This window comes from Scophthalmus maximus, chromosome 8 (assembly GCF_022379125.1).
Source record: "Scophthalmus maximus strain ysfricsl-2021 chromosome 8, ASM2237912v1, whole genome shotgun sequence".
Lineage (NCBI taxonomy): Eukaryota > Metazoa > Chordata > Actinopteri > Pleuronectiformes > Scophthalmidae > Scophthalmus > Scophthalmus maximus.
The window spans coordinates 2302174-2327715 of NC_061522.1; the positions used below are offsets into that span (position 1 = coordinate 2302174).

Sequence of the window (25542 nt, forward strand, 5' to 3'; positions counted from 1 at the left end):
GATGACGCTTTCGCGTTCCCAGAATGCATTGCGCGCCGGTTTTGAAGGGGAAGTAATGGCGGCCGACGATGACGCGAACGGAGGAAACACTTTTTAAATGTAAGTATATCAGGCTTCGATTGTATACACATTCAACGTTTAGCTAGCTGAAGAAACATGTGTTTAATAAACTGAAACTTCAAACGTGAGATTAAGTAGTTTTGTGTTAACTTGAGTGACGGAACTACTGCATTTTTTTAATAAAAAAAGAAAAAACTTTATTTCAAACTGTCAACAGAAACGTATCGAAGAGTTTTAGGGCCAGTCTTAACAATTTAATTTTTTTTTTTTTTTTTTTTTACATTTCGAGAATAAAGTTGAAATACTACTTTGAGAATAAAGTTGACAATTGTGACCGGGAAGCACTTTTCAGCAGGAACCAAACAATTGGATGTTGATGTTCTGCTAGCCAGTTTGCTAAGCTAATGCTAGCTGCTAACCAAGTTGTAAAGTTGCGATATTATTATTGACAGGCTGAATCTGGAAGAGACGATGTGGTGAAAACATTTGAACTTTAATCTCGACAATTTGACTTTATTCTCGAAATGTTAAATAAATAAATCAAATCTTCCCCCTCATTAAAAAATAAAAATTAATCTTCCCCCTCGTTTTCTTCTTATGCCTGGACCTAATACTCTTCCGTAGAAAAATACAACAGTAGCTAGTGTACAAAAAACATCCGTGAGTCAAATGTCACTAGCAAATGAAGAATACATAATAAAGCAAAGAAATTACATGAATTAAAGAAAGAAAGAGTACAGAAATAATCACGTAAAGACATGAAATATATCGCACCAATGGGTGTATTTCACTGCTTCTTTGTTCTGTACAGGTGAATTGTTGCAATGTTCTGCTCCATTTCCTTCATGAACACCAAAAAATTATAATTTTTTGTTTGTGAATTTTCATTTGTGGATGTGCAATTTTGAAGTAATCTCAAATTGATGAGGAAAAATATTTTGTCATCCTTATTACTGTGCTAATAAAAAACAAATAATATATATCTATAATAAAAAGGCAGTGCCAGCAAAAATGTTGTTAACTATAAAGGTAGTCACAGCTTTCCACAGTTTGTATGTATATTCACAAGACCAAAAAATAAATGGGAAATAGTTTCTGTACTTCTGTACTTATTAGTCATATTTTTATCCAGACAACTGCACGTTTTGGCCTCTTTTCCAATATCTAATGTATTTAGCTTTTTACTCTTTTCTATTTTTATTGTATTTTTTATGTATCTTTTTTGTTGCTATAATTTGTTATCCAGCTCTTCCATGATGCCTTTGACTCTTGCTGCTGCTGTAACAAGTGGGATTAATAAAGTCTGACTGTTCTAATGGCCCTGTTAGTGTTTTAATATTATATTATATATATATATATATATTATATATATATATATATATATATATATATATGTTTTTTTAATAATATTATTTATACATTCATTAGCATGTTGCAACACACGCACACACACAGACTCAGTATTTGAGAGTTTGTAGCTCCCCCTGCTGACCATTTCCTATAACACAAATCACTTCTCATTTGTTAGTGCCATAAAGAATAAGTTTTTGGGGGTTTTTGCATTTTATATGTTTCTGAACCACATTTACAATATAAAGACGTTAACATAATCAATAACCAGGGTTTTTACTGTCATCTCTGCACATTCTCTAAATTCACAGATGAATAGAACACCCATCACATTTTGATGCCCTTCCCCGTGAAGGGTTATTGTGATGACTGCTTTGCACCTTGTTTCCTATTTTTAAGATATCACAGTGTCTCTAGGGTGAAAGCTGCTCTAGTTCCCTAAACCGGAACGCAGCATGAGAGCCGTGGACACACTTGTCAGCCATTTTTTGGCCCCCCTACTTTTTATCATAGCACGATACTAAATTATTCAGTTTTTTTGAATATATTCATGTGATCATCTGGAACCATCTGCCGAGTGAAACATTCTTTATATTCTGTCTGAACTCTGAGAAATTGAATTTCCGCAGCAGGTTTCGGCAGCAGACTGAAGGTTCACAATGAGATCGTCATGTATTTGATCTTTGCTCTGACCGAACACACACACACACACACACACACACACACACACACACACACACACACACACACACACACACACACACACACCCACACATACACACACACACACACAGGTCATTTTACCTGCCTCCAGAGCTAAGTGGTTTCCCCTGTGCAGGTGTAGTTTGTCAGTGGGAGCCAGGATTAGTGCTGCATGTCTCCCTCAAACGCCCCGTTGACGAAACCAAACGCAGACAGAAACATATACAAGCAGAGAAAAAATTACAGGTTGGCATTTTGATTTAAACTTTGTTATATTTGGGTGATTTCCAAAACTTCAAAAAAAGCCAAAATAGCATCTGCATTACAAAGATCTGGTGAAGGAATACATTCTGACAAAATGGTTATATCTAGGATATACGTCTTCAAAACGTGTTTGCTATTCGAGAAAACTCTGCCATGAATTTAATCATCTCACGAGTCCATCAGCGTCACACGCTGTATTTGTATTTGTTTGTGTCAACTTTAGCGTATCAGACAATGTTGAGATTGTGTTAAATCTGCAGCGCCTTGCTTTTTATGACTTCCTTCCTTTACTTTTGTGTCCGTCGTGTTTCTCAAATCCCGGCTCTTGAGTCCTGTCCAAGTCTCTGTCTGACTGCAGCGCTCGGAACAGGCGACCCAGACAGGGCCCTTTAAAAGGGGGTCTGGTCCCTCGCCTCCCGCGGCCCTTTGTTCAGAGTGGGACTGTGATGTGCCTGGTGTGCTTTCTTAGAAAGGACCCTTTTCAGCGAGGCCGTAAGGCGATCCTGGGCCTTTCCTAGCCGGGGTGTGCCCCGGGCGTCTCTGGTTTACCTGCGGGACCGCGAGGGGGGCGGGGTTGCGGCAGGGGTGGAGTGGTCCTCACCGCTGGGCCAGGTAGTGGTGGAGGGTGGGAAGAGGAGAGGAAAGCAGCTGGTCAGTGGAAGTGGAAGAGAGAGACGGAGGGGAGGGATGGAGGGATGGATGTAAGGCGAGAACGCTGAGAAAGGACAAACAAACAAAGGTGGCGATGAGGGTCTGAGGTGAATTAATTGTATCAAGCTCTTTCTCTCCGCGGCGGCAGTCTCTAGAGGAAACAGTAGACAGTGGATACAGTATTGGACGACTATAGACCTGAACCAGCTGAGCGACACATACATTTCATGGTTCCTCCCTGAAAGTATGTCCCGAGTTATTGTTGGCCTTTTTTTCTTCTTCTCTGCACTTCTACTTTGTCTGCTGTGTTCCCACCACAGACTTGTGAATAAAGATGGACGAAACGCCTCCACTTCCTCACGTCGTGTGTATGAAATGTCTCAGGAGTGGGAGCCGACGTTTTTTTGGCGCTTTCGTGCTCAACCAATCGCCGGTCAGTCTCAGCTGTCAATCATGATGCTTCATTTTTATGGCATGAAATACCTAAATTAAAACTAAACTGATCAGAAACATGAACATAATAGAATTCATCTTTGGGGAAAGATTTTTACGTGCACTTTTACTTTTTTAGTTCATTTCGTGTCCCACGAAAAAAATTAAGCCAGCCACCAGGGGGCAACCAAGATGTTTTGGCTTCCCTTTTGAGGAGCTGTCATGTCGTCCATGGCTTCATTTTTTTATCATTAATTATGCTTTGACATTTTATAAAGTTGCTTCTTCTTTCATTATTCATACAGACATCTGTTTTTCTATAGGGGATTGAGAGAAAAAAAATCATACAAAGGTAATTTATTATTGGAAATAATATTATTTCATCATTTAAAACCCATGACTGGTCACTTTGCATCAATGTAAAAGTTAATTTTTCGAAATTTACAGAACACCGTACACCTGACATACATTTCCATAAAAAACACAAATCCTTTATTGCTAGTAAACCTATGATCTGTGGCTTTCAAAACAGTCATATATTTCAAGGTTATTGTCAACATAAAGATTTTGACTGATTACTTTCAGAAGGTGGTACTTAAAATGGACCTGAAAATAAAGAATCCTCTGTTTTTACTAGGTCATACTTTAAAAATTAAAAACTTCATACAGCACGCAGCGACTTTTGCAGTGTTTTTTTTTACTAGATTCAGCCGAGGAACATTACTGCAGCTCTGAAGAGGAAGGAAGTCGTCGGAGTGTTTGGCTTCGGTTTGGCTGTTTCTCGCTGAGTGAACAAGATGGCGCACCGTGGTTCAGATGTGTGGTTTGTGATAGATTCTTACTATTACTTGAATATTTAGCATCAGTTGTCCCAAACCTGGGGGTCGTCGTACTCTCGTCACCCACGAGGTCTCAAGGAAAAAGAAAAGTTGGTAGGAATATTCTTTTGTTTTTGATTTTTCTCCTGAGTATTATAATTTCATAAGGAATCTTTAAAAAAATCGGATCCACGATTCCACTGCGATTTTTTAATGTTATTTGACTTTATTATTCATTTTAATTTATTCATTTATCTGTTTATTTTTCTTTCTGCATGTTTTCATCAAATTTTTTTTATCATGTCATATTTTGCCGTGTTTCCCCCATGTTCTACTGCACACTCTCTTTTTGAATTTATTTCATCAATTTACATATTTTCATCTCGTTTTGTCATGTCATATGTTGCCGTATGTTTTTTTCTTGAGCTTATTTTTTACTGCACATTTAGTCTATGCTTTTCATATGAAATGAGCTCTGTAAATAATTCAATTTCATTTTTATTTATCTCGAACCATCAACAAAAAAAACCAGATAAAAACACAAAGATAAATGACTCAGAATCCATCAAAGAACAAAAACAAGGATGAGTTTGAGAAGGATAGTTATAGAGTCCTGCCCCTACTTTACAATATCATATTATCACAGACAAAATACAAATACATGTACGTGTACTGCATGTAATGTATACTGCATACAAAAATACAGGTCATACAATAACATACTGTACAACAATACACTGTAATTAAATTGCAAAAGAATATATTCGGGTTTCCTCCTTTTCTGATTTGGTCAAATATTGTTCTCTTGTATCTAATTTTGAACTGTAAAATATTATAATAAACTTGACTTGACTTTGATTTGACTTTAACTTTTATAACTTAATCTGATGATTTGAATATTCTCACGTTTTGCATGCAGCTGATTATAACCGGATAGTACATAGTTCTGCTGGTCGTGGTTTATTTTGAAATCTTTGTCAGGAAGGAGCCATCGTTTGATTCCGTCCGTGCCTCGACTCGTGTGACGCGCAGAGCTGCGTGACCAAGTCACATCCACCCTCCACACGGTGCCAGCGGCTTTTTACGCATGACCAAAAACGAGAGGAAACCAGTCGTGTCGCGCAGCTGCATAGTTCAAATTAATCTCATAAACAATAACCATGTAAATTAGGAGTTGGTTGAGGGGGAACACCGACGATGAAGCTGTAAAGACGACAAGAAGGAGGTGATGGGGAAACGAACTCAGAGCAGAACAAACTTCGAGGAACACTTTGAATACTTTTTTGTGGAATCTAAATAACTTTTTTTTTGCTCCGCGATGCACAAGAGATGGACGCGTCGCAGGTTGCCCGTCTTGGTTTTCACCTTCTCCATCATCCTCTACGTGGATTTCCAATTGCGCACCAGCAGCAACCCTCCCACGCTCCGTGCGCTCCCGCGCCACCCGCCACCCGGCGGTGCGCTCCTGCTCCAGCGCGCCATCCAGCAGGCTCCCGACGCCGCGGCCGAGGACGCGCGGAGGGCGGCCGCCGGCGACCCGACCTCCGCCGGGGCCGCGCGTCATCACGTCACCCGGCCCGACCTGGGGCAGGAGGACATCTTCATCGCCGTGAAGACCACGGGCCGGTTCCACGAGACGCGCCTCGCGCTCCTCCTGGAGACGTGGATCTCCAGAACCAAGGCGCACGTGAGTCTCTGTTGTGTTTTCTTTACATCCCTCCCCTGGGTTTACAAACAGTGATCGTGTGACAGAATGTGGACACTATAAGGTGTTTATCAATGCATGTCTCAGCCTCTTATGTGATATTTAGTCCACAGCCTGAGGTTCAAATCAATATTATTTTTTGAAGATCACAAAATTTTGAGTCACATGTTGGTATGAAACATTCACTTCCTTCCTGCTTTGAAGCTGCAGGCCCTTAAGTTCACTTCCTCACTGATTGATTGTTTCATTAACTTATTATTTTATCTACTAATTGCAAATGAATCAAAACAACAACAACAGTATAGATTGAAATTGGTTAAAATAGAGTTTGCCTGTTGGAACCTGTCGCATCTTCCACCTGTTTTCAAGCTGGCATCAATAAGATTTATTATTATTTTTGAAATCAGGGAATCAGATGGAATTTTTTTTTCCGAACCCAAAGACGTAATTATTATTGTCAGTGTTTAAGGTTTAGTTTGATGTAAAGAGATAATCTGTAATTGCCTCATTGCTGTTTGTTTGTTTGTCTGTCAGCAACGGTCACTTAAAATCTACTGAACCAATTTCAATGAAGTTTTGTAGAGGGATGGGGTATGATCCCAATAAGAAGCCATCCAATTTTGGAGCAGATCTGAATAACTCCAGGAATATTTATTTTTTCACTTTTTCTAGATAGCTAAGTAATTTAAGTAAGTAAGTTTGCTCCAGTCGATATCTACAGAGTTAGACTATAACTCATGACCAGGGTGGACGAATCTTTATGGAACTTGTTGTACCAGTTAATGTGGGTATTTTCTCGCACAAAAGGCAAGTACATTTGGGGTCACCAAAGTCAAAGGTCAAGGTCACCGAGGGCCAAATACCCCCCAAAGTATTTGATCTAATATACCTCATGAACCAATGGTCGCATCGAGATGGGACTGGCGGCGTCGTAAGCCTGTAGAAAAGCCCATTTGATTTGACCCACGATGACATTTTCTTGTAGAAAAATGTTTGTCAAATGTCAAATTTCATGAAAATGGATGGATGCGAGGCGAGAACGCTGAGAAAGGACAAACAAACAAAGGTGGCGATGAGGCTCTGAGAGGTGAATCTAGGAGGTCGAGAGAGCCCTCTGGGTTCATAGAATAAAATCTGTAGCGAACTTGACGTCATGAAAAACAAAGCCATACGCAGGGGGGGGGGGGTAGTCTGCCATCTTTGATTGCCCTGTTCTGTAATAAATTTACAGGAAAAAGTCCTCTCCGTTTCCAGTCTTTGTGCAAAGCTAAGCTGAGCTAGCCGGCTGCGAAATATTTAGCCGACAGACGTGGCAGCCCCTCGACCCCTCAAACAACACCGATGACATATTTGCTGTTGAGATGATTTTAGGGTCCAGTAGGAGATGACGATCACAGATTGCACATTTTTTTCTCCCCATATTCTCTTTGTCTTTCATTATAGACCAATTCAAATCTCTCTCTCTCTCTCTTTCTCTCACACACACACACACACACACACACACACACACACACACACACACACACACACACACACACACACACACACACACAGTGTATAGGCTGGGGGGCATTTTCATTTATCCTCTCATTGTCTTGACTTTGCCAGCGAGCACCACTTTGCCAGGAACATTTGTTTATCTCAGAGTTCAGCAGCGCTAATCTGCTCTGGCTCCAATTCCGTCCAACCTGGCTGGTGGAAAAAAAAAGAAAAAGAAATATTACGAGTGGAGTTAATCCCCAGGAACAATACGACATGTCGAGGATTCAGAGTTGGTGGTTTTTGTGGCAGCTCGTCGCTGAAACACGAACAGGCGGCGGAGCACAGGCCTCAGTCTGGAACAAACCGAGGAGGATTTACACCAGAATCCATGAATAAAGACCCACGCTCAGTTGTCAGTTCATTAGGAACACCTCGCCGAAACGGGATGCAGTCTAATTCAACAGCAGCAAAGCTCAACTTCTTTCCGTGGACAGGTGTTGTCGAAATTGCGTTAGAAGACAGCGGAATCCTTTTTGAAGGATTAAGTGCTGTGTGACTGATACAGTTCCTATTATTTTGTCCACCCGCTTTTGAATAGACGCACAGAAAAACAAACCTCAGACCTGTGAAACGATCGTACGGTCGAATCAACATATCTTTAGTTTCAACAAAACATGAACATTAAAACCTTCTGGACGGACGATTTATTGCAGGACTGTTGAATTATGACTGCGTTCGTTTTAGCTACGTGCACCTAAAGAAAACAATTGTCTTTATATTAGACTTTATTACATTTAACTCCATGTCGTGGTTCATGAAACAGACGAGGAAGCGGTTCGTGTTCTAGCTTCTTGTCGCCTTGGTCACGTGCGGACAGACTTTTCGGAGAAGTGCTGAAATAGGAGACACTATTTAAGTGTTGGAGTGCTTAGAGTGTGAAAGAGGAAGATGCCGATTCTTCCTCTTTATCATTGTACAAGTGAAACGCAAGACTTTTTTTTTATCTTCTGTTCTGGTCGATCAATGTACCTGAGAATTTACAGCCGCATGCATAGAAACAGACCCGCTTGTAAACTGTACATACACATCGGCACATGGACACATATTTGCAACTATAAGCAGCAATGCAAGAAAACACACACACACACACACACACACACACACACACACACACAGGAAGCTGTGCAGGCAGGTTGTCTGGGCCGAGGGGAAGCAGCCGCCATGTGGAGACTCGGTTAACAATACTGAAACGGAAGCTGGTCACAGAACAGGAAGTGGAGAAGCAGATTGCAGAGCAGAATGAACCTTGTGTTACCTCACCAGCACACACACACACACACACACACACACACACACACGACAAGGCTCTGTCCACTTTGCAAGATTAAAAGTAATTACTAACAATATGTTGAGACAAAAAAAGGACGCAGTGCCTATAACCTGTATTCTCTCGAGTGACCAGCAGAGGGCGACTCCACTGGTTGTTCCTATAGAAGTCTATGAGAACACGACTCTACTTCTCACTTGATTAACAACGTCAACGTGAAACATTTCGCCGAAGGAGTTCGTGGTTCAATCCTTATTTTCACAGGGAAGGTCGCAGGTGTAAGTGGACGGGCTCTCGGTCGGGCCACACCCCCTGCTCCTCCAAACACGGTTGCACCCGGTGTCCAAGAGAACAAAATGGCGCCGGTCGAACTGCTAAACATGAGGCTTCAAAACGGCAGCTCACAAACCGTTGGGTGACCATAAACTCCTAAGGGAAATCTTGACCGACGTAGAGTCATTTTGTCATAGACTTCTGTAGAAACAACCAGTGGAGTCGCCCTCTTCTGGTCACTACAGAGAATACAGGCTTCAGGCACTTGGGCATTGGCTTTATTTTCCGGACCCGGTGACTATACGTCCATTTTTATGTACAGTCTATGGTAAAAAAAACAATGCTACTGGCTGTCGTTTGCCAAGAAATATAGTTACGAGCTGATGCAAATCACCTCTTCGGCCTCTAGCGCCAAACTGAACGCACAAATGTTACGGTGGCATTGATTTTGCAGTCCACATGGAAATCATGGAAACAAAACCAATTTAGGTCCACACCCCATAAAAAGAAAAGAATCTACCTATCCCTTCAAAGCCTTTGACACTGGTGGCCTACATTCAGCTTAACTTTAGTCAATATTCGAAATAATACTGTTGAATAAAATGAAGCGACTGCTGGGTTGAATCCCAGAAGCAGTCGAAATAAATCTACATGGATAAAGCAATAAAATGAAAGTTTTTTTTTTTTTTGCTCCACCCCTCAATTACTCTCAGCAGAGCCTCCCTGGAGGAACCTCAACACGCCCCACACAAGTTAAGGGGCCAAATTGCAGATTCAAAAAGAAAAGTCCAATCACGCGGCCAAAGGGAAATCGCTCCGGTGTATAGATCAAAAACCAGACGTATTGCAGTCGTTGTGTTCTGGTTGGGGCTGCGGCACAAATCTTACTTAATGGCCCTTTAACGGTGTGAACAACATGGTGAGATTTACGCGTTCCTGCCTGCGCCCTCGGTGAAGTATCCTCTCACACTCTTGCTTACAAACTGCCGGGAGCCCCCCCCCCCCCCCCCCCCCACGGCCCCAGGTTGACTGGTTTCACTGCAGGTAGTCTGGTTTGAGTTATGACCAGAGGGGTGGTGGAAACGTAATTGTGGCGGCGGGTCTTGCTCGTGGGGTTTTACTGGGGTAGGTGGTGGTGGTGGGTGAGGCAGATTGATCCAGGTGTCGCCTCCCCCTTCCTCCTCCTCTTCCTCTTCCCCTTCCTCTTCCTCCGGCTTCAGTGATGAGGGATGATGGACAGTGACGGGGAAGAGGAAAAACAAAGCAGGGCCCTCGGGAGAACAAGTGAGGGAGGGTGAGATTGATCAGTATTAAAATGACAGAAGTGAAGATTTAGAGGTTTGTGTGACGTCACCGCGCACGAGAGAGAGAGAGTGTTGATGGATGAACTGGGGTTGGTACAGTAAAACACTGAACCTTAAATAGATGCAGCCTTTCTGTTGGGGAGTGCAGCAGAGAGTGTAATAGGGAGATCAGTCACTTTAATGTGAACACACATACGCACAGTACAAACACTGTACTTGTATGTTTGCGACGACACCCATTGACAACACTCGTTGACGATGAGATGTTTAACGTAACGCGACACAAAGTTGGGAAAAAAAGTGTTGTGTAGCAGCACGGACACTGTTATTATTTACCCTTATGACTCGTAAAAAAAAAATGTAATCCTGAATTTAAGCCCCAGTTCGTAATTCTTTTACTTTTCTGGCAGCATCTGGTGGTAAAGCCGCAAACTGCAACCAACTGAGTATCCGACAGGGGACACTTTATTGTTTCCCGCAGCGCCGGCACTTCAACGCGAATGCGTCGTATTACCGCTCGGAACTCGGACTCCGGAAGTCGGGGTGGTGATTTTTTCCCGACCTCCTGAGTCGCTGTGGAACCGGAACGCAGCACAACACGACGTAGCAAACATGGCGACTCACACGGAGGTCGGGTCCACCTCATGGAACTATGTTGAACTCATTCAGAGTTGACGAAAAAACATTGCGATTATAAATATATGAACGTATAGTTATGGACAATAAATTAAATTTCTGTGAATACGTTCTTCTAAATATTACACACTGTAGCTTTAACTTTTCAAATTATCAATTTCTGTTTAATGGTGAAATGATAAAAAATCCATAAAGGATAAACTATACAGTGGAGCACATACACCTCCACCACGTCCGAACAAGTCCTACACATGATTTTTTATAGTGGAAATATAAAAGGAAAGAGATCGTTTTTTATGGAGAAAATAAAAATCCTTATTAATCTGCTTCTGCACCAGATTTGAATTGGTTCTTTTACAGGCTCAGGCAACATCCCTCCATTGAGTTATAGGAGGAAATTGATTATGTACTTTTCCCCCATAAATCCTGCTAACAAATAAACCAGCAAAAACAGACGCAGGTGAAACCCGGCGGAGGTAAATATCAGCCTCACATTTAACGTGATTGTTCATAAAAACATATCCAAAGGGCTTCTGAGACGCCGCCGATTACCCTGCGCCACCTCGGACTTCCCTTTAATCTCCTCGTAGCTGATACCAGTGCGATGTAGGACAGTGTGTCACGGTCAGTGTTGTTGAGATACGTTCATGAAATATCTTTGTGGTATTCTCGTTCTCCAGCCGAAACGTCAGGAGACAAACTCGTACATTTCCATCAGTTAAATAAAACGCGAGTTATGGTTTGTGTTCATCTCGTCTCCCGGGTGATTTGTCCCGCTCGGAGGTTATTTAGTGCCTCTGCCTGGCGAAGGGACGTCGAGCGCCACACAGTCTGAGGGGGGAACGCGAGGAGCCGTTGGTTCAAGTCCCCCGGCACAAACCTCTTAGGGGGTTACACCGCTGACTTTGGTACAGGCGGTCGGTTGTTCGATTCCAGGTCATCCCGGTGTGGGCCCTTAACGCTACAGTACCTGTCGCTTTGGACGAAAGCGTCATCAAAATGAATGTGATGTAATAAAAAAAGGAGTGTTATAAATTTTTCAAATTCTGATTCATAGAGAAACAGTCAATAAATGTTTCTCCAAATGAGACAGGTCTAATAAATATACTCTTCTTTCTATCAAGAAGAGTCAAATATTAAATCTGATGTTCATGGGAGCTTTTAATTGGGAGTGGTTTTTACAATTTTACACCACCAGAGGTCAGCATTGCAACATCTATCTATCTATTTATGTATCTATCTATCCATGTATCCATCTATCTATCTATGTATCGATCGATGTGCATGTGAGTGTGTGAGTTGAGACCTATTTGACTTATATATCTGTCAAACACAAAAAAATGATTCGACCATACAGTGCTTCACTGACCACTGTGGATCTGTGTGTGTGTGTGTGTGTGTGTGTTTATTTGCACTTCTATCTTCGTGAGGACCAGATTGAGACTAATGTAGACTTTGGGAGTGAAGGCCTTTTTGGAAAGTGAGGACATCGAGGTTCAGGTCCTCATAGCTTCAAATCTTTGTTTTCGGCTTAAGGGTTTTGTTTCGGTTTTAGTCAAAATTTATAGTAAGGGATTAGGGGATGTAGTGTGTCAACGAGTGTCCTCACAAAGACAGAAGTTCAAGTGTGTGTGTGTGTTTGCAGTGACTCAGTTGTAGCACACAGTGGGGCGCCTTGTTTTTGTCACATCCCGTTTGCTCTATTTAGATCCGTATCGATCCCGTGAGTGTGCTCGTGTTCGCTCCTTAACGAAGGGGCTCTCGGGACGCTCTGTTACAGATGTGCAAAATATTCACGGATCCTAATCAGAGCCTGTCGTGTTTTTGTCCCTCCTCGTTGTTTTTGTTTTTCCTGTCTAGACGTTCATCTTCACAGACATGGAGGACGAGGACGTGAGTTCAGAAGGTACGCAGCAATCTCAAATCTAATTTACACACAATGATGATATGGTAAAAAAAAAAAAATGTATGTGGATACAGGTATTTTGTGGAATTGTGGTGTGGGGCCCAGCTTTAAGGCAGCTGTAAGGGAGAGACCCCCCCCCCCTTTACTTCACATTTCAGTGTGGACGACTGACAGATGGACGAAGTGTCTCCACTTCCTGACATAGGACAAAAATGACGCCAAAATATCCTGGATACGGTCGACGTCACTTTCTGCACAGTCGTGATTGTGGATTGGAGCGGTCCAGTATGGAGGCCCCGGCGGTAAACGTGCTCGACCAAATCGCGAGTCAGTGTCAGCTGTCAATCATGACGTCTCACCCCGTTTTTATAGGTTAAAAAATAAATAATTAGAACCAAATTTATAAGGAAAACAGACATTAGTGTAGCAATTACTACCCAAAATGTCAGAAACACATCTTTCCATGTGAACTTTTACTTTTTTTTTAGTTTGGTCCATCTGGTCCCATCTGATAACATGAAGTAGATGGGGTTTGTGACCTATACTGCAGTCAGCCACCAGGGGGCACCGAGATGTTCTGGCTTCAATTTTAGGCCATTAACGATTAACGACCATGTCTATTTCTAACTTAAACAATCACATTTGATTCTAATGTTTTGATATTTCTTTCTTCTATTCTTCAATGCCTATGTTCTTGTCTCTTATATAAAAACTGATCAGTATCCTGTCATAACCTGGAAGTTTTCACGAAACAAAAACGTGATACTGATCTTTTTTAATTTTTCCGCCGTGGAAGCAATACGCTTCCATATTGTCTTGCCTTCTCTTCCCTTTATTCTTTCTCCTAATTAGTCTACTTCCTCACTACCTCCCATCTTCTCCATGGTTCTTTCCAGTCTCTCTCATCCTCTTCTCTGTCGACTGTATGAACTCTACTGGGATCCCCCGCGTATAAACCCATTTTACACAGTTTGACTATAATGAGCCTAATAATTGTTTGGTTTCAAAATGCGCTGAACAAGAATACATAATCATCTGAATCCAGTTGTACAAATCAAACACGTGTCTCTCTCTCTCGCTCTCTCTCTAGGTTATAATGTGGTGGTAACAGGCTGCCAGTCAGATCACAGCCAGCAGGCTCTGTCCTGCAAGATGTCCGCCGAGTACGACGGCTTCATGGCCTCGGACAAGAGGTGAGACAGATGAAGGTCCGTCCGTTGTCCTGCCCGCGCTGGAGTTAAAGATCAGATTAAGATTTCAGATTTGTATTGTTACCGTCGGGTAAATCTGGGGGCTCTTACGTTTGCAGGTGTCGAAAAGGAGAAATCAAAAAGGTAAATAATCGAAAGTGTGATGGTGAAATGAATTCTGCAACAGTTACTCCACTTGAGGCCGTCGTCGTATTGTACGGCGGACGATGTGTTATTGATATTTTCGGTCGTATTTTTCGATGTGTGAGAAATACACTGGAGCTCAACGGCTTGTGTATGACTAAGGCTGGAGCTGTTGTCTTTGTGTTCAGACGACAAGAGGAAATGAAAGAGGGATTTTCACTTTGGTTCCAAGCCCCACTTTGTTATTTGGAGCGAAGTGACGCTTGTTTGCTTTGGAAGGAGGCCCTTCGTGTGGTTGGGACGGCCACTGGGATGGCAGCGCCTCGTTTTGGTACCAGCTGCTTTGTTATTTGGACTCTTTCGGAGTCTGTTTGGTTTGGAAAGAAGCTTTTGACATCATTTCCAGTCGTTAACGCGGCAGAGGAGAATCAATGACTCAGAGTAGTACAGTGGGATTCCTGTGATTGTAGTCTACCGACAAACTCACAGCGTTCAACTTGACACATGCAATAACGTAGAGGTGTTTTATGTACGGATTTTCTAAAAAAGTCTCTGAAACATGATCTCAAATGTTCTTTGCTCACTCTTTGGAAACCATTTGACAACACAAGGCCCAATTTTTTATTGACGTTTACCAACTTCATCAACTTGATGATACCTGAGCAAATAATAGTTGAACATTCCATGGGGGGAAAAATACAACATATGAGCTTGGTTTTGGAATATGTTATTGAAGATCCAGGGAATCATGTTTCTGATGATGATGTTCCTGTTGGCACGAGAGGATTCAGTGTAACAGATATAAAAAAAAAAACAAAGACACAACCAACACAGGCTCAAGTATAAAGACATTTAAGAGTCTGCATTACCCGTGATGTTTCATCTAAGTCTTTGAGGAGTGTCGTTGGACTCGTTTCGTACACGACTGGAAAGAGGACGAGGCAACAAACAAACCAACCAAAACAGCGTTGACCGCATGTGTTCCCTGTCCTCTCGTCCGTCGCTGCTCAGGTGGTTTTGTCATGTGGACGACGACAACTACGTGAACCCGGAGGCCCTCCTCTCCCTGCTCTCGGCCTTCCCCCCGGAAGGCGACATCTACGTGGGCAAACCGAGCCTGGACAAGCCCATCACTGCTCACGAACTTCTGGAGGGCAACGCGACGGTAGGGAGCCACATTTTGGCCATTTACAGGTTCACGGTTTTAATTTGGCACGCTGTTATGTTCAAAATCCCCATTGTAAAAGTGCGTTCTGCTCGGATTGGTTTGCTGGGCCATTCCTTCATTTTTTTTTGGTCAACTGCTTCCTGATCAGCTGTAAACGATGGTGTAGCCAACGGTGACAACGGTGTCGGTTCTGTCGGTAACAATTTCGAGCCAAACTGTCCGCTAGGTGAGCATGTTACATGTCACTCGGTGACGAAGACGCTTTATGGAGAAGAAGTCAGGACGAGGTTAATTTGACCTAATTTTAAATCTTTTAATAATTTGGCTGAAAAGAAAAGGGGAAATCACGAACAATCCCAACATGGACACTTTAATTCAACCAAACGCAGGAGCTTTCAGGATTCTTGGCACATTGATCCTCTCCTCAGACTGCAGCTGGGCAGAATGTTGAAGTGAGTCACGATTCCAAACCCTATTTCGTTCGTGGCAGTATTCAACAGTTCAAATGTGAGCCATTTTTTAAATGTTTGAGGAATACAAGTCCTCGCCGTTTCCTCTGAGCGTTCTCTTCCTTCCTGGCAGCGCCGTGAAGGCTCTGAAACTGCGTTTACACCACAGCACTCTATAACTCCCCCGAAACCCGGGGCTGAATTTAATTTACGTGGACCGATAACTCCTCAAGGCAGGGTGACCCCTCTGAGATACATTACTGTCTCCGACGTGACTCTGCGGATTTATTTATTTTTTTGGGGCTGTGCTGTCTTCCGAGATCCTCTATCTCCTTCATCTCCATCTTGAATTCCTTCTTCCCTTCCTTGTTTCTTTTCACCGATAACCTTTTTTTTGTCTCTCCCTCCCACCCAGACAAACCGTGTTGCTTCCATTCAATCACTCATGAATCCTGTCTTTGTCTCTCTCTTCTTTCTCCTCTGCACTGTGGAGAGTGAACAGCCTCTTCAACCAAACAAGTCCTTCTCCGCAGCATTTGAATGATCCAACCTCTGCCACTCGTGACTACACATGCCACCATTTTAGTTTTCCAGTTCTTTGACCCTTTAGTGCTGAACCATCCATCCATCGTCTATCCCTTAATCCACTTAAGGGTCACGGGGGGGCTGGAGCCAATCCCCGCTAACATTGGGCGAGAGGCGGGGTTCACCCTGGACAGGTCGCCAGCCTATCACAGGGCCACATACAGAGACAAACAGCCATTCACTCTCACATTCACACCTACGGTCAATTCAGAGTCTCCAATGAACCTGACCCCATTCTGCATGTCTCTGGACTGTGGGAGGAAGCCGGAGAACCTGGAGAGAACCCACGCACACACGGGGAGAACATGCAAACTCCACACAGAAAGGCCCTGGTTGGTTTGAACAGGGACTCGAACCCAGAACCTTCTTGCTGTGAGGCAAAAGTGCTAATCGCTACACCACCGTGCAGCTGCTGAAGAACCAACAAACCTTTTCACCACTAAAGATGAATCAATTTCCGAAACACCTTAAGATGTGTTTTCCTTTCACCAAACACAGTTTAAGGAGTGAGAGCAAGTGTCCATCAAATCACATTTAATCGGATGATCTAAAAGGGGCAGTAGGTGATTCTAAAGCAACACGTTTTGTAAAAATCTGCCAATGTTTCCTCATGATCCGCTAGCTGTCGGTTCTGTGGGTGCACCGGGAAAAAACAACCCTGGGTTTTCGGCTCAGCCCTGACTCCGTAAATCAAAAACAAAAAGATGGTGCGGCCCGCACCACACAACACAGTTTGTAAACATCGCTCGTCGACACCCTGAGAGACACGCTAGCGGGCGGCGCTAGCGGGCGGCGCTAGCGGGCGGCGCTAGCGGGCGGCGCTAGCGGGTGGCGCTACGGCTCCGCGGTTTCAGCCTAGCGGTTAGCAAGGTCAGCTAGCTCCAAAATCCACTTACTGCCCCTTTAACTGCTGTTTTAAGTGTATCTGAAATGTCCAGTTTCATCATCCACCACATTAAAAAACCGCCAAGTGAAGTTTGGAATGAAGCCGGTGCGTCGGCACGGTGCAGGTCGACAGCATAGGGTCGTCTGGCAAAAGGGTTTTACGGCAATGCAGAGTAACTGCCAATCATCTACACGTAAGTGCACATCATCATCATCATCACTAAAGATGGAACAATTGCCACTGTGGTATCTTATAAAACCCTGCGTGAGTATCGGTTGTGGAATGTATCGACCGAAAAGCCTCTGCAGTATTTTTTCTTGCCTGTTTCTGCTGTAAACCATAATTTAATACAAACTCTAATATAAGCGCTTTACATAATTGCTTTATCCTCTTTGCGCTTCTGTGCTTTTTCCTCCCTCCCTTCATGCTGTCTTGCCTCTTTCCCTCACTCGACCTGTCCGTCAATCCCTTGTTCCTTCCCTTTTCTCCCCCGTTCCTCGTTGATGCTCGGCCGCTCTTAATGAACTATAAAGCTGAGGTCTCTCCCTATTGGGTTTCTGCCAAAACAAGCAGCCCGGCCAGGTTAACCCGCTGCTGCCACGCCAAAAAAATCCATATTTTCTATCATTCCATGCTTCTTCTTTTTTTTGTAACTTTCGTCACTGCCGACGGGACGGAGAGGAGGACGCAGCGAGGGGAAGATAGAGGAACGTACACGCCTGGATGGGTGGATGGAGGGATGGAAGTGTTTTGTTCACATGGGAAGGATTTTCGGAGCCAAGTGGATGAAGTGATTAGTGTCGTGTTGGGATATTGATTGGTGGTAAAACACAAACACACACACACACACACATCGAAGACCCCCAATAGGAAGGCACAGGTTGTCGCACTGCGGGGGGGTCGACTGTTTGTTTTTGGAGAACACGTGCAGCGATCACCACGTGTGCGTGTCTGTGCGTGTCATTGGGTTCACGTGCTTTACAGTCGGATTAATGTTCCCATTTAGTTAAAGTGCATCATGGCCGCCCTCTCGCTCTCTCTCTCTCTTTTCCCCCTGCACCGTTCAATCTCTCTCGCCCGTCTCTTGAAATGAACGACTCTCCCCATCTCGCTCGCGTCACATTCTCTGCTCTGATTGCTCCCATTTACACTGAAAAATAGATCTTTATTTATCTCTGCTTCCCGGCTCCTTTACTCTCTTTCCAATCGCCCCCCCCCCCCACCGTTTCCACCCTTGAGGCTGAACGGGCGATGGAGAAGACAAAAACCAACCCGCCAGGCTGCTCTCGGCCGCCTCCTCCTCCCATTTTCATACATTTTCGCCGCCGTATGGTATTTGATTTCCTGTCACTATTGTGAGGCTGAGAGGAGGAAGAAAAGGGTGGAAGAGGAGCAGACTTTTAGAATTAAAAAAAAGGAAAAAAGAGAAGAAAGGGATTTCTAAAGAACGGGAAGGAAATTACAGGAAAGGAACAAAGGAAGGAAAGAGGAGGAAAAGATCCACAGGAATGAAAAGGATGGGAAAGAGAGAGAGAGGCAAACAAGGCAGGAAAGGGGAAAAGAAAAAGGAAAGGAAATCATTAAAAAAGGAGGACAGAAAGAAAAGGAATGGAAAAGATTGGAAAGGAAAGAAAAAGGGCAGAATGAAAGACAAGTGCAGGAAAGGGATGGGAAGAAGGAAAGTAAAGGATAAGAATGGAATGGAAAAAATGGCAAGGTGTGGAAACAAAAGTGTGGAAAGAAAGAAAAGTTTGGGAAAGGAAAGGAATGAAATGGAAAAGATTGGAAAGGAAATGAATGTAAAGAAAATTGTGAAAGGTAAATGTACGCCTGAAAATGAATGGACAGAAAATGGTGAAAGGAAAGCATAGGAAAGGAACTGAAATAATAGGGCAGAAGGAGAGGAACGGAAATAGGATGGAAAGGAATGAAAGAAAAGGGCAAGAGGGAAAGGACAGATGTAGAGGAGAGAAGTAATAGAAGAAATAAACTGGAGTGAACGGAAACGTGTGAACCGACAACGGAAGGGAAGAAAATCAACATTTACACATTTAGTAAAAGATGCCGCGTCGGTTCGCTAAACATTCCCAACATTCCTCTGTGTTCAGAGCTCATCATATAAACAAGTTAATGAATAAAAGTGACCCCGGTGTTTACATGCTTGTACAGTTCATTCATACGTTAATGTATGTGTGCGTATGTTGTCAATCAGAGGGAGGTGCGGTTCTGGTTCGCCACAGGAGGAGCAGGGTTCTGTCTGAGTCGGCGACTGGCGGAGAAGATGGCTCCATGGGCCAGGTGTGTGTGTGTGTGTGTGTGTGTGTGTGTGTGTGTGTGTGTGTGTGTGTGTGTGTGTGTGTGTGTGTGTGTGTGTGCTTGTGTGTGTGTTTTTGACCGAATGTCCATATGAGTGCAACTGAAAACAAAAAAGTGAGACAGTTGTATGTAACTGTTGTTTTCTGTCTGAAGTACCTTGAGACAATGTCAATTGTAATTTGGTGCTTTATAATAAATTCTTATTCTATATCAAACAAAGCAAAATCTGCTTCTGAACGTACTGGACAATTTACCACAAAGTTAAATTTAACTCCCACTTTTACAAAATATACCAATGTATATCGTGTGCTACATTTTGAAGACTGGGTTAGTACGAACGTTTTGTTCCCGTCGTAGATTAGTATCTACGACGGGAACAAAACGTTTGTTCTTAGTTCTTAGTAACAAGTCAGGAAAATCAAATTGAAGCAACTTGAAGCGTATTTATACATACATTATAACACGATACGTAATCTATTACACAAAACAATGTATTATTTATTTTGTAAAAATCATGTTATAGTTGCTTTTGTTTTGTTATTGGTTTCTTTTCATACTGGAAGCTGCATAAGTTAAGATCTGAAAGCCCAAAAACGAATCGTTAGTTGTTGGGTTTTTTTTACCAAAAAATAAAAGCAAACAGATTATACAGGCCATACAAGAGATATTGTGAATATCTGGATGTTTTTTGTCGGCAGCTGAACTCTGCTGTCTGAATGTTCAGACTAAATGTTCATTGTGATTAATCACCGATCTAAAGTAAAAGTTTCTACTGAGAAAAATGGCCGGTGTTTTACGACGTTCTGTGGAAAAGGTTGGCAGTAAAGTAACACACAATAAATAGCAAAATCATCAACATTACTCTTTGGACTGAAAGTTTGGCAGGTTTATAGTTTTACAAACAAAAAGAAAAAAAATCCCCCCCTAACAACCTGGAAAGAAAATAATTGAAAGAAAGAAGCTGGGAGTCTGTAGATGTACTGTATCAACAAATCAGATGTAGTTTGTCTCATTTAAAATGAATTCATTAATGGAAACGATATATATTTCAGTGGCTCCCGGTTCGAGAAGACTTCGGCGACCATCCGTCTCCCCGACGACTGCACGGTGGGCTTCATCGTGGAGAAGAGGCTGGGCGTCTCCATGGTCCACTGTCCGTTGTTCCACTCCCACCTGGAAAACCTGCTGCTCGTCAACCACAGGAGCATCCCACACCAGGTAGTGACACACACACACACACACACACACACACACACACACACAGAAATGTGAGAAACGGATGCATTTCTCACGGTGGTGTTTTCCATCCGCTGCAGGTGACGCTGAGCTACGGGATGTTTGAGAACAAGATGAACAGCATCGAGGTGAAAGGAGGCTTCTCCAAGGAGGACGACCCCTCCAGGTTGGTCTTTCTTCTTTTAGTGTAACGGCGAGAGGCACCGGGCATTAAAGGTGCTTTACCTCCACCTCCACCATGCTGGAGCCAGAGCTCCACAATGGTGGAGAAAACCCAACACAAAAACCCTGAAACATCTAAGATCTATACTTTTCCTTATAAGAATCAAAACTTCCACCCCACATTTCTTCAAAAAAGTTTTAGGACAAAGGACAACCAACCTTGCAACTAGACTAAACATTCTGAGAGTAAAGTTTTATTTTTATATTAGTAGCATAGTATATCAGTGAGACAGTGAAGGAGAGACAGGAGAAAAGAGTTGGCCAATGACACCCAGTAAATGGACCGGCTGGTCAGGACCTGCTACTTAAAGTGTATGCGCCCTTTTGGTTTATGACCCCCAAAAAATGTAGCTTACGGTTCACCCAACGTCTTTTACTTAGCATACTTGAACATACACCATTTCATATCATAAAGACTATAAGTGTGCATTCACACCAAACGCGAAGCGAGTTTCCGCGTTGCGTTACTCGCGCAAGTTCGGCCACAGGATCGATTTGTGTTGACTCGGGGCGAATGAACGCAACCTGCGAATATATTCTCTTTCGGAAGCTCGTCTGGGCCTTCTGACAATCTCAACGCTGATTGGCTTCCGCAACATCTCGTCAGGCGAACATTTTGCTCGAGCACAAATATTTGTGAGCGAAGCGACACAAGGAAGGTTAAATTCCCTTGTACTCCCGTCTTTGAGCGGAGAAGTTGCGCTCGGCGTGAATGCGCCATTAGAGTTATTGAGACCAAAGTGTTGGACCGACTGACTCTTAGATTATCTCCCATGGATCAGGAGGAGGTACAGTCGGTCGTTCCACTAACCCAAAGGTTGTCGGTTCGATCCCAGCTTCCTATATAAATACAGTCCATTTAGTCCATTTGCCATTAAGTACCAGTTGTGGAGTTCAAGAAATCAAATATTTAGCACAAGTGCATATTATTAATACATACTCAAGACTGATTTACCTATGCAGTGTATGAATAGTTCATGGTCGTGGCAGGTTGACCGTTTTGGCCCCGGGCCGGTTTGGTTCTGGGGGAAGCCCACGGCTCTCAGTTTTTACTCACTGCGATGATCCGACCTGAAGATGTGACACCTCTGCAGCTCCACTTCCTCCTGTTTCCCCCATTCAGCCAGAGAGATAAAAGCAATTTGATGTAACACGGCGGAACCGCAGTCGTGTTTGTCGCTCCCTGTCCTCGAACGTCTTCGGGCTGGCAAAACATGTCGGCACAGTCGCCCCGCGGCGAAGCTCTTTACACTTGTTTCCGTCCACTGGTGTTGCACACAGAGTAGTGTTCAGCGGGTCCAGGTGTCTAAACAGGAACTTCTTCTTCCGTGTTTTATTTTTTCTTTGGTTTACCGAAGCATATTTGTTGGGAATAAGTTTATTTCAGCAAAGAAATCGGGTCGGGAATGTAGCAGCAGAAGAACCATTTGTGGACACGGTGTTCATTAGCAGATTTGGAGAAAGACTTCTACCCGCATTAAGTTTAAATGTTGCCATTAAAACAGTTGTCAGGGCTGCGGCTACATGGACCAACAAGGTCTCTGGTGCGTTGACGCCCACAGTGCGCCAGCTTTTCTCAAGGGACCACAGTAAACAGTGGGTTGGAGGTAAATGGTCTTGAAATGAACAACAGCGCTGCTCTTTTCCTGTCTCTTCTGAATAGTTTAATTAAGGACTGTAAGAGTGGATAACTGCAAAGGTTGAGTTTTTTTTCTGTCATTTCTTGGCCCAGGACTCTTGTAGAATACAGATTTTTGAAAAAAAACTCCAGTGAGGCAATTTCCTGGTAATATTTTTTTTCGTGTTCTAACAACACTCAGTGTCCCGGTGGCCTCGGGGGTTTGAGAGGCTGACTGTGCAAATGCAATGTCCCTGTTTTGAGTTTGCCGACGTACCTTTGTTGCATCTTAGCACTTTTATCAAAATAAAAAAAAAACTTGGTGCTTTTTAGGGTTGAGGGAATATGGTTGAGGGAACGAAGGGATGAAGGAACATAGACACGCACAAATTAGATGCTTATGTAAACAAATATATTCACATTTTATCTTTTATCAAAGAAGGAGGATAAAGAGGATGAAGACAGTGGCTTTACCAAGAATCTTCCAGCGTTGTCATCCATCACTTCTGTCTTCCACAGGTTTAAGACGGTCCACTGCCTGTTGTATCCTTTCACCAGCTGGTGTCCTTGAGCTCCTTCCGAAAACCCCCTGGGACAAAGACTGTCGTTGCCCCCGCCTGGATGAGGAGGCTCTTCCTGGGAATCGTATCTGTATAAAAATGCAGGGAATATATTCAATGGAACAGTATTAGACGCAGACAAGATCCAGGACCTGGAGAAGCAACAGATCTGATGAATGTGTGCCGACTCAGAACACAGGATGTAAAGAGAACTCTTTTTATACGATGTGAAAGGTCTCCTGTCACTTCTTCACCTCGGTGCCACAAAGAAAACTGTGTATTTTTTACTCTCGATCTTTTGGAACTGAAGCACTTAAGGCAGAACTTGCAAGTGGTTTTGTTGAGAAATGGACAGAATGACGATTTTTACAACATTTCTATGCACTTTTAATTTGTATCTATCTCCTATCAGTTGATTATTTCTTCATAATCGTCAACGATTAAAAAGTACGTACGAGCGGGCTGCGCCTGCACGGCCTGAGTCCTCTTGCAGGTGAGGTTGACGAGTTGCTAAATTAAATTTTAGTGTCTATCGATCGAGTGTGTGCGGCCTTCTGTGTGTTTTATGAAGGGCCTTGTGTCCTTTTGCACACAATGAACCATCCTGACATCCCTCTCCCCTTAACCAAACCCTCCTGTCTCCTGGCTTCTCTCGCTCTCTACCTTCTTTTCCCTCCCTCCATCCCTGTATTTACTCAGTCTTATACTCAATGGCTGTGCCCGCTCCTCCAAGGCCACGGCTGAAAGTAAAATGAACTTCCATCCCAGTTGCCTCATTACCTTCTTTCTTTTTTACCTCACAACAACAAACCACTGAGCGCACGAAGGACACAGCTGACACACCTGCTCCTCACCACGGCGTCTCATGGCGCCGGACAGATTTCAGGCTCAGGGCGAGATCACAAATCTCACGAAGACGAGGACGCAAAATCAAATGTTGCCGCTGACGGAACGGGGAGGCAGAGGCCGCGCGCAGCGTTCGTACCTGCGGGGAGACTACGCCGCCGCAGGCCGCCGGCTTGTTGTGGACGGAGGCGCGATGAATGCCGATGCACCGCCGCAAAGGCGTTCCCGGGGCCCACCTCGTGTGGAGTGGAGGGAATGTGCAGGAGTGACCAAGAATACTGAGGCTCGGGCATTTGGAAACAAGGCTGAAATAGTGCGGCAGGTGCCAAATTAATTTTAACGCCGTATGAATAACGCACGGCGTGTGTAGAAAACCAGCAAAACAAAACCGGAGGGATGTTTCAGGACTGTTAGTCTTTCATATCCGAAATTGAATCTTTTTGAAACTTGGCTTCCCAACAAGACGATAAAAAAAAGAAAAGTTAAATTGATAAAACAATACAAATACCAAACCAAGGGCAGAGATAATAACCACTGAGTCTCTTGCATATTTTCTGACCAGAGTGATTAACTTGTTCAGTAAAATTACTGAAGATGGAGAAGCACTTTGAAAAAGTCAATTAATATCAAAGTTCGTTTTTTTTAATACCCAGAGGTTAGAAAGCCAAGAGTTAGCAAAGGGTCTTATCGCGAGACCAAAAGATAATTATTATCTCGTTCCCTTTTCATCACAGCTTCATTTAATCTTCTTTTTTTACGGAAAACGTTGTTAAAAGAAGTGGACAATCTGTTTTTTCGTGGACCAAAGCTTCTGGAGATGAAGCAGGATGGCGCTTGCATAATCAAGAAGGTTGTGTTTTTTTTGTTCTGTTCGTCTCTCGGCAGAATATTAATGGGAATGGATCAAGGATGGATCTTCCAAACTGCAGATTTTCTGAAACGCTCGACACATATTCACCAAACTGAACCCGGCAATGTTTTATGGATATTAATCTGAGGAAAGGTGCAGTCGTCAAAACGACTTGAGGATCCTGTGCGCGTTCCATCGTTTGCACATACGTTTGCACAAGCGGGGAGCTTTGTCTCGTCCCGGAGTATGTGGAAATGATATTCTTCCTCCCTGGTGTTCGTCCCCTGGACGATGAATTTATGACCTCGGCTGTCGGTAAGCAGGACTAACTGTGGTCGCAGAGGACCAGGTCAATTGGAGGCGGAGTTTATCAGCTGTCAGAGGAAAAACGCTCTCTCTCTCTCTCTCTCTTGCTCCGCTCTCCTCTGTCCGTCACATTAAATCGACAGGGCCTTGTAACGGACAGCCGGGCGGTAAAGGAAGCCTGGGAAGATTAAAATGAGAGAGGAGGTGTCAGGAGAGGGGGGGGGGGGGGGAGCGGAGGAGCGAGAGGGCAAGTAGA

The 25542-nt window shown here is 43.5% G+C and overlaps 1 protein-coding gene across 2 annotated transcripts; it reads left to right on the plus strand.

Annotated features, from left to right (window-relative positions):
* Nucleotides 1-23: 23 nt before the first annotated feature.
* mfng (MFNG O-fucosylpeptide 3-beta-N-acetylglucosaminyltransferase) lies at nucleotides 24-24051 on the plus strand. 2 transcript variants are annotated; one of them, XM_035636257.2, is made up of 10 exons: nucleotides 39-99; nucleotides 3348-3460; nucleotides 4164-5964; nucleotides 12865-12910; nucleotides 14001-14103; nucleotides 15256-15409; nucleotides 19545-19630; nucleotides 20701-20866; nucleotides 20965-21050; nucleotides 23244-24051. In XM_035636257.2, the coding sequence occupies exons 3-10, from the start codon at nucleotides 5596-5598 to the stop codon at nucleotides 23293-23295; spliced, it is 1062 nt and encodes a 353-aa protein (XP_035492150.2). In that variant the 5' UTR covers nucleotides 39-99; nucleotides 3348-3460; nucleotides 4164-5595; the 3' UTR covers nucleotides 23296-24051. The 2 variants fall into 2 exon arrangements, 1 of the variants encoding a protein (XP_035492150.2); XR_004794132.2 differs by lacking the exon at nucleotides 19545-19630 and having other exon boundaries at nucleotides 24-99.
* The last annotated feature ends 1491 nt before the right edge of the window (nucleotides 24052-25542 follow it).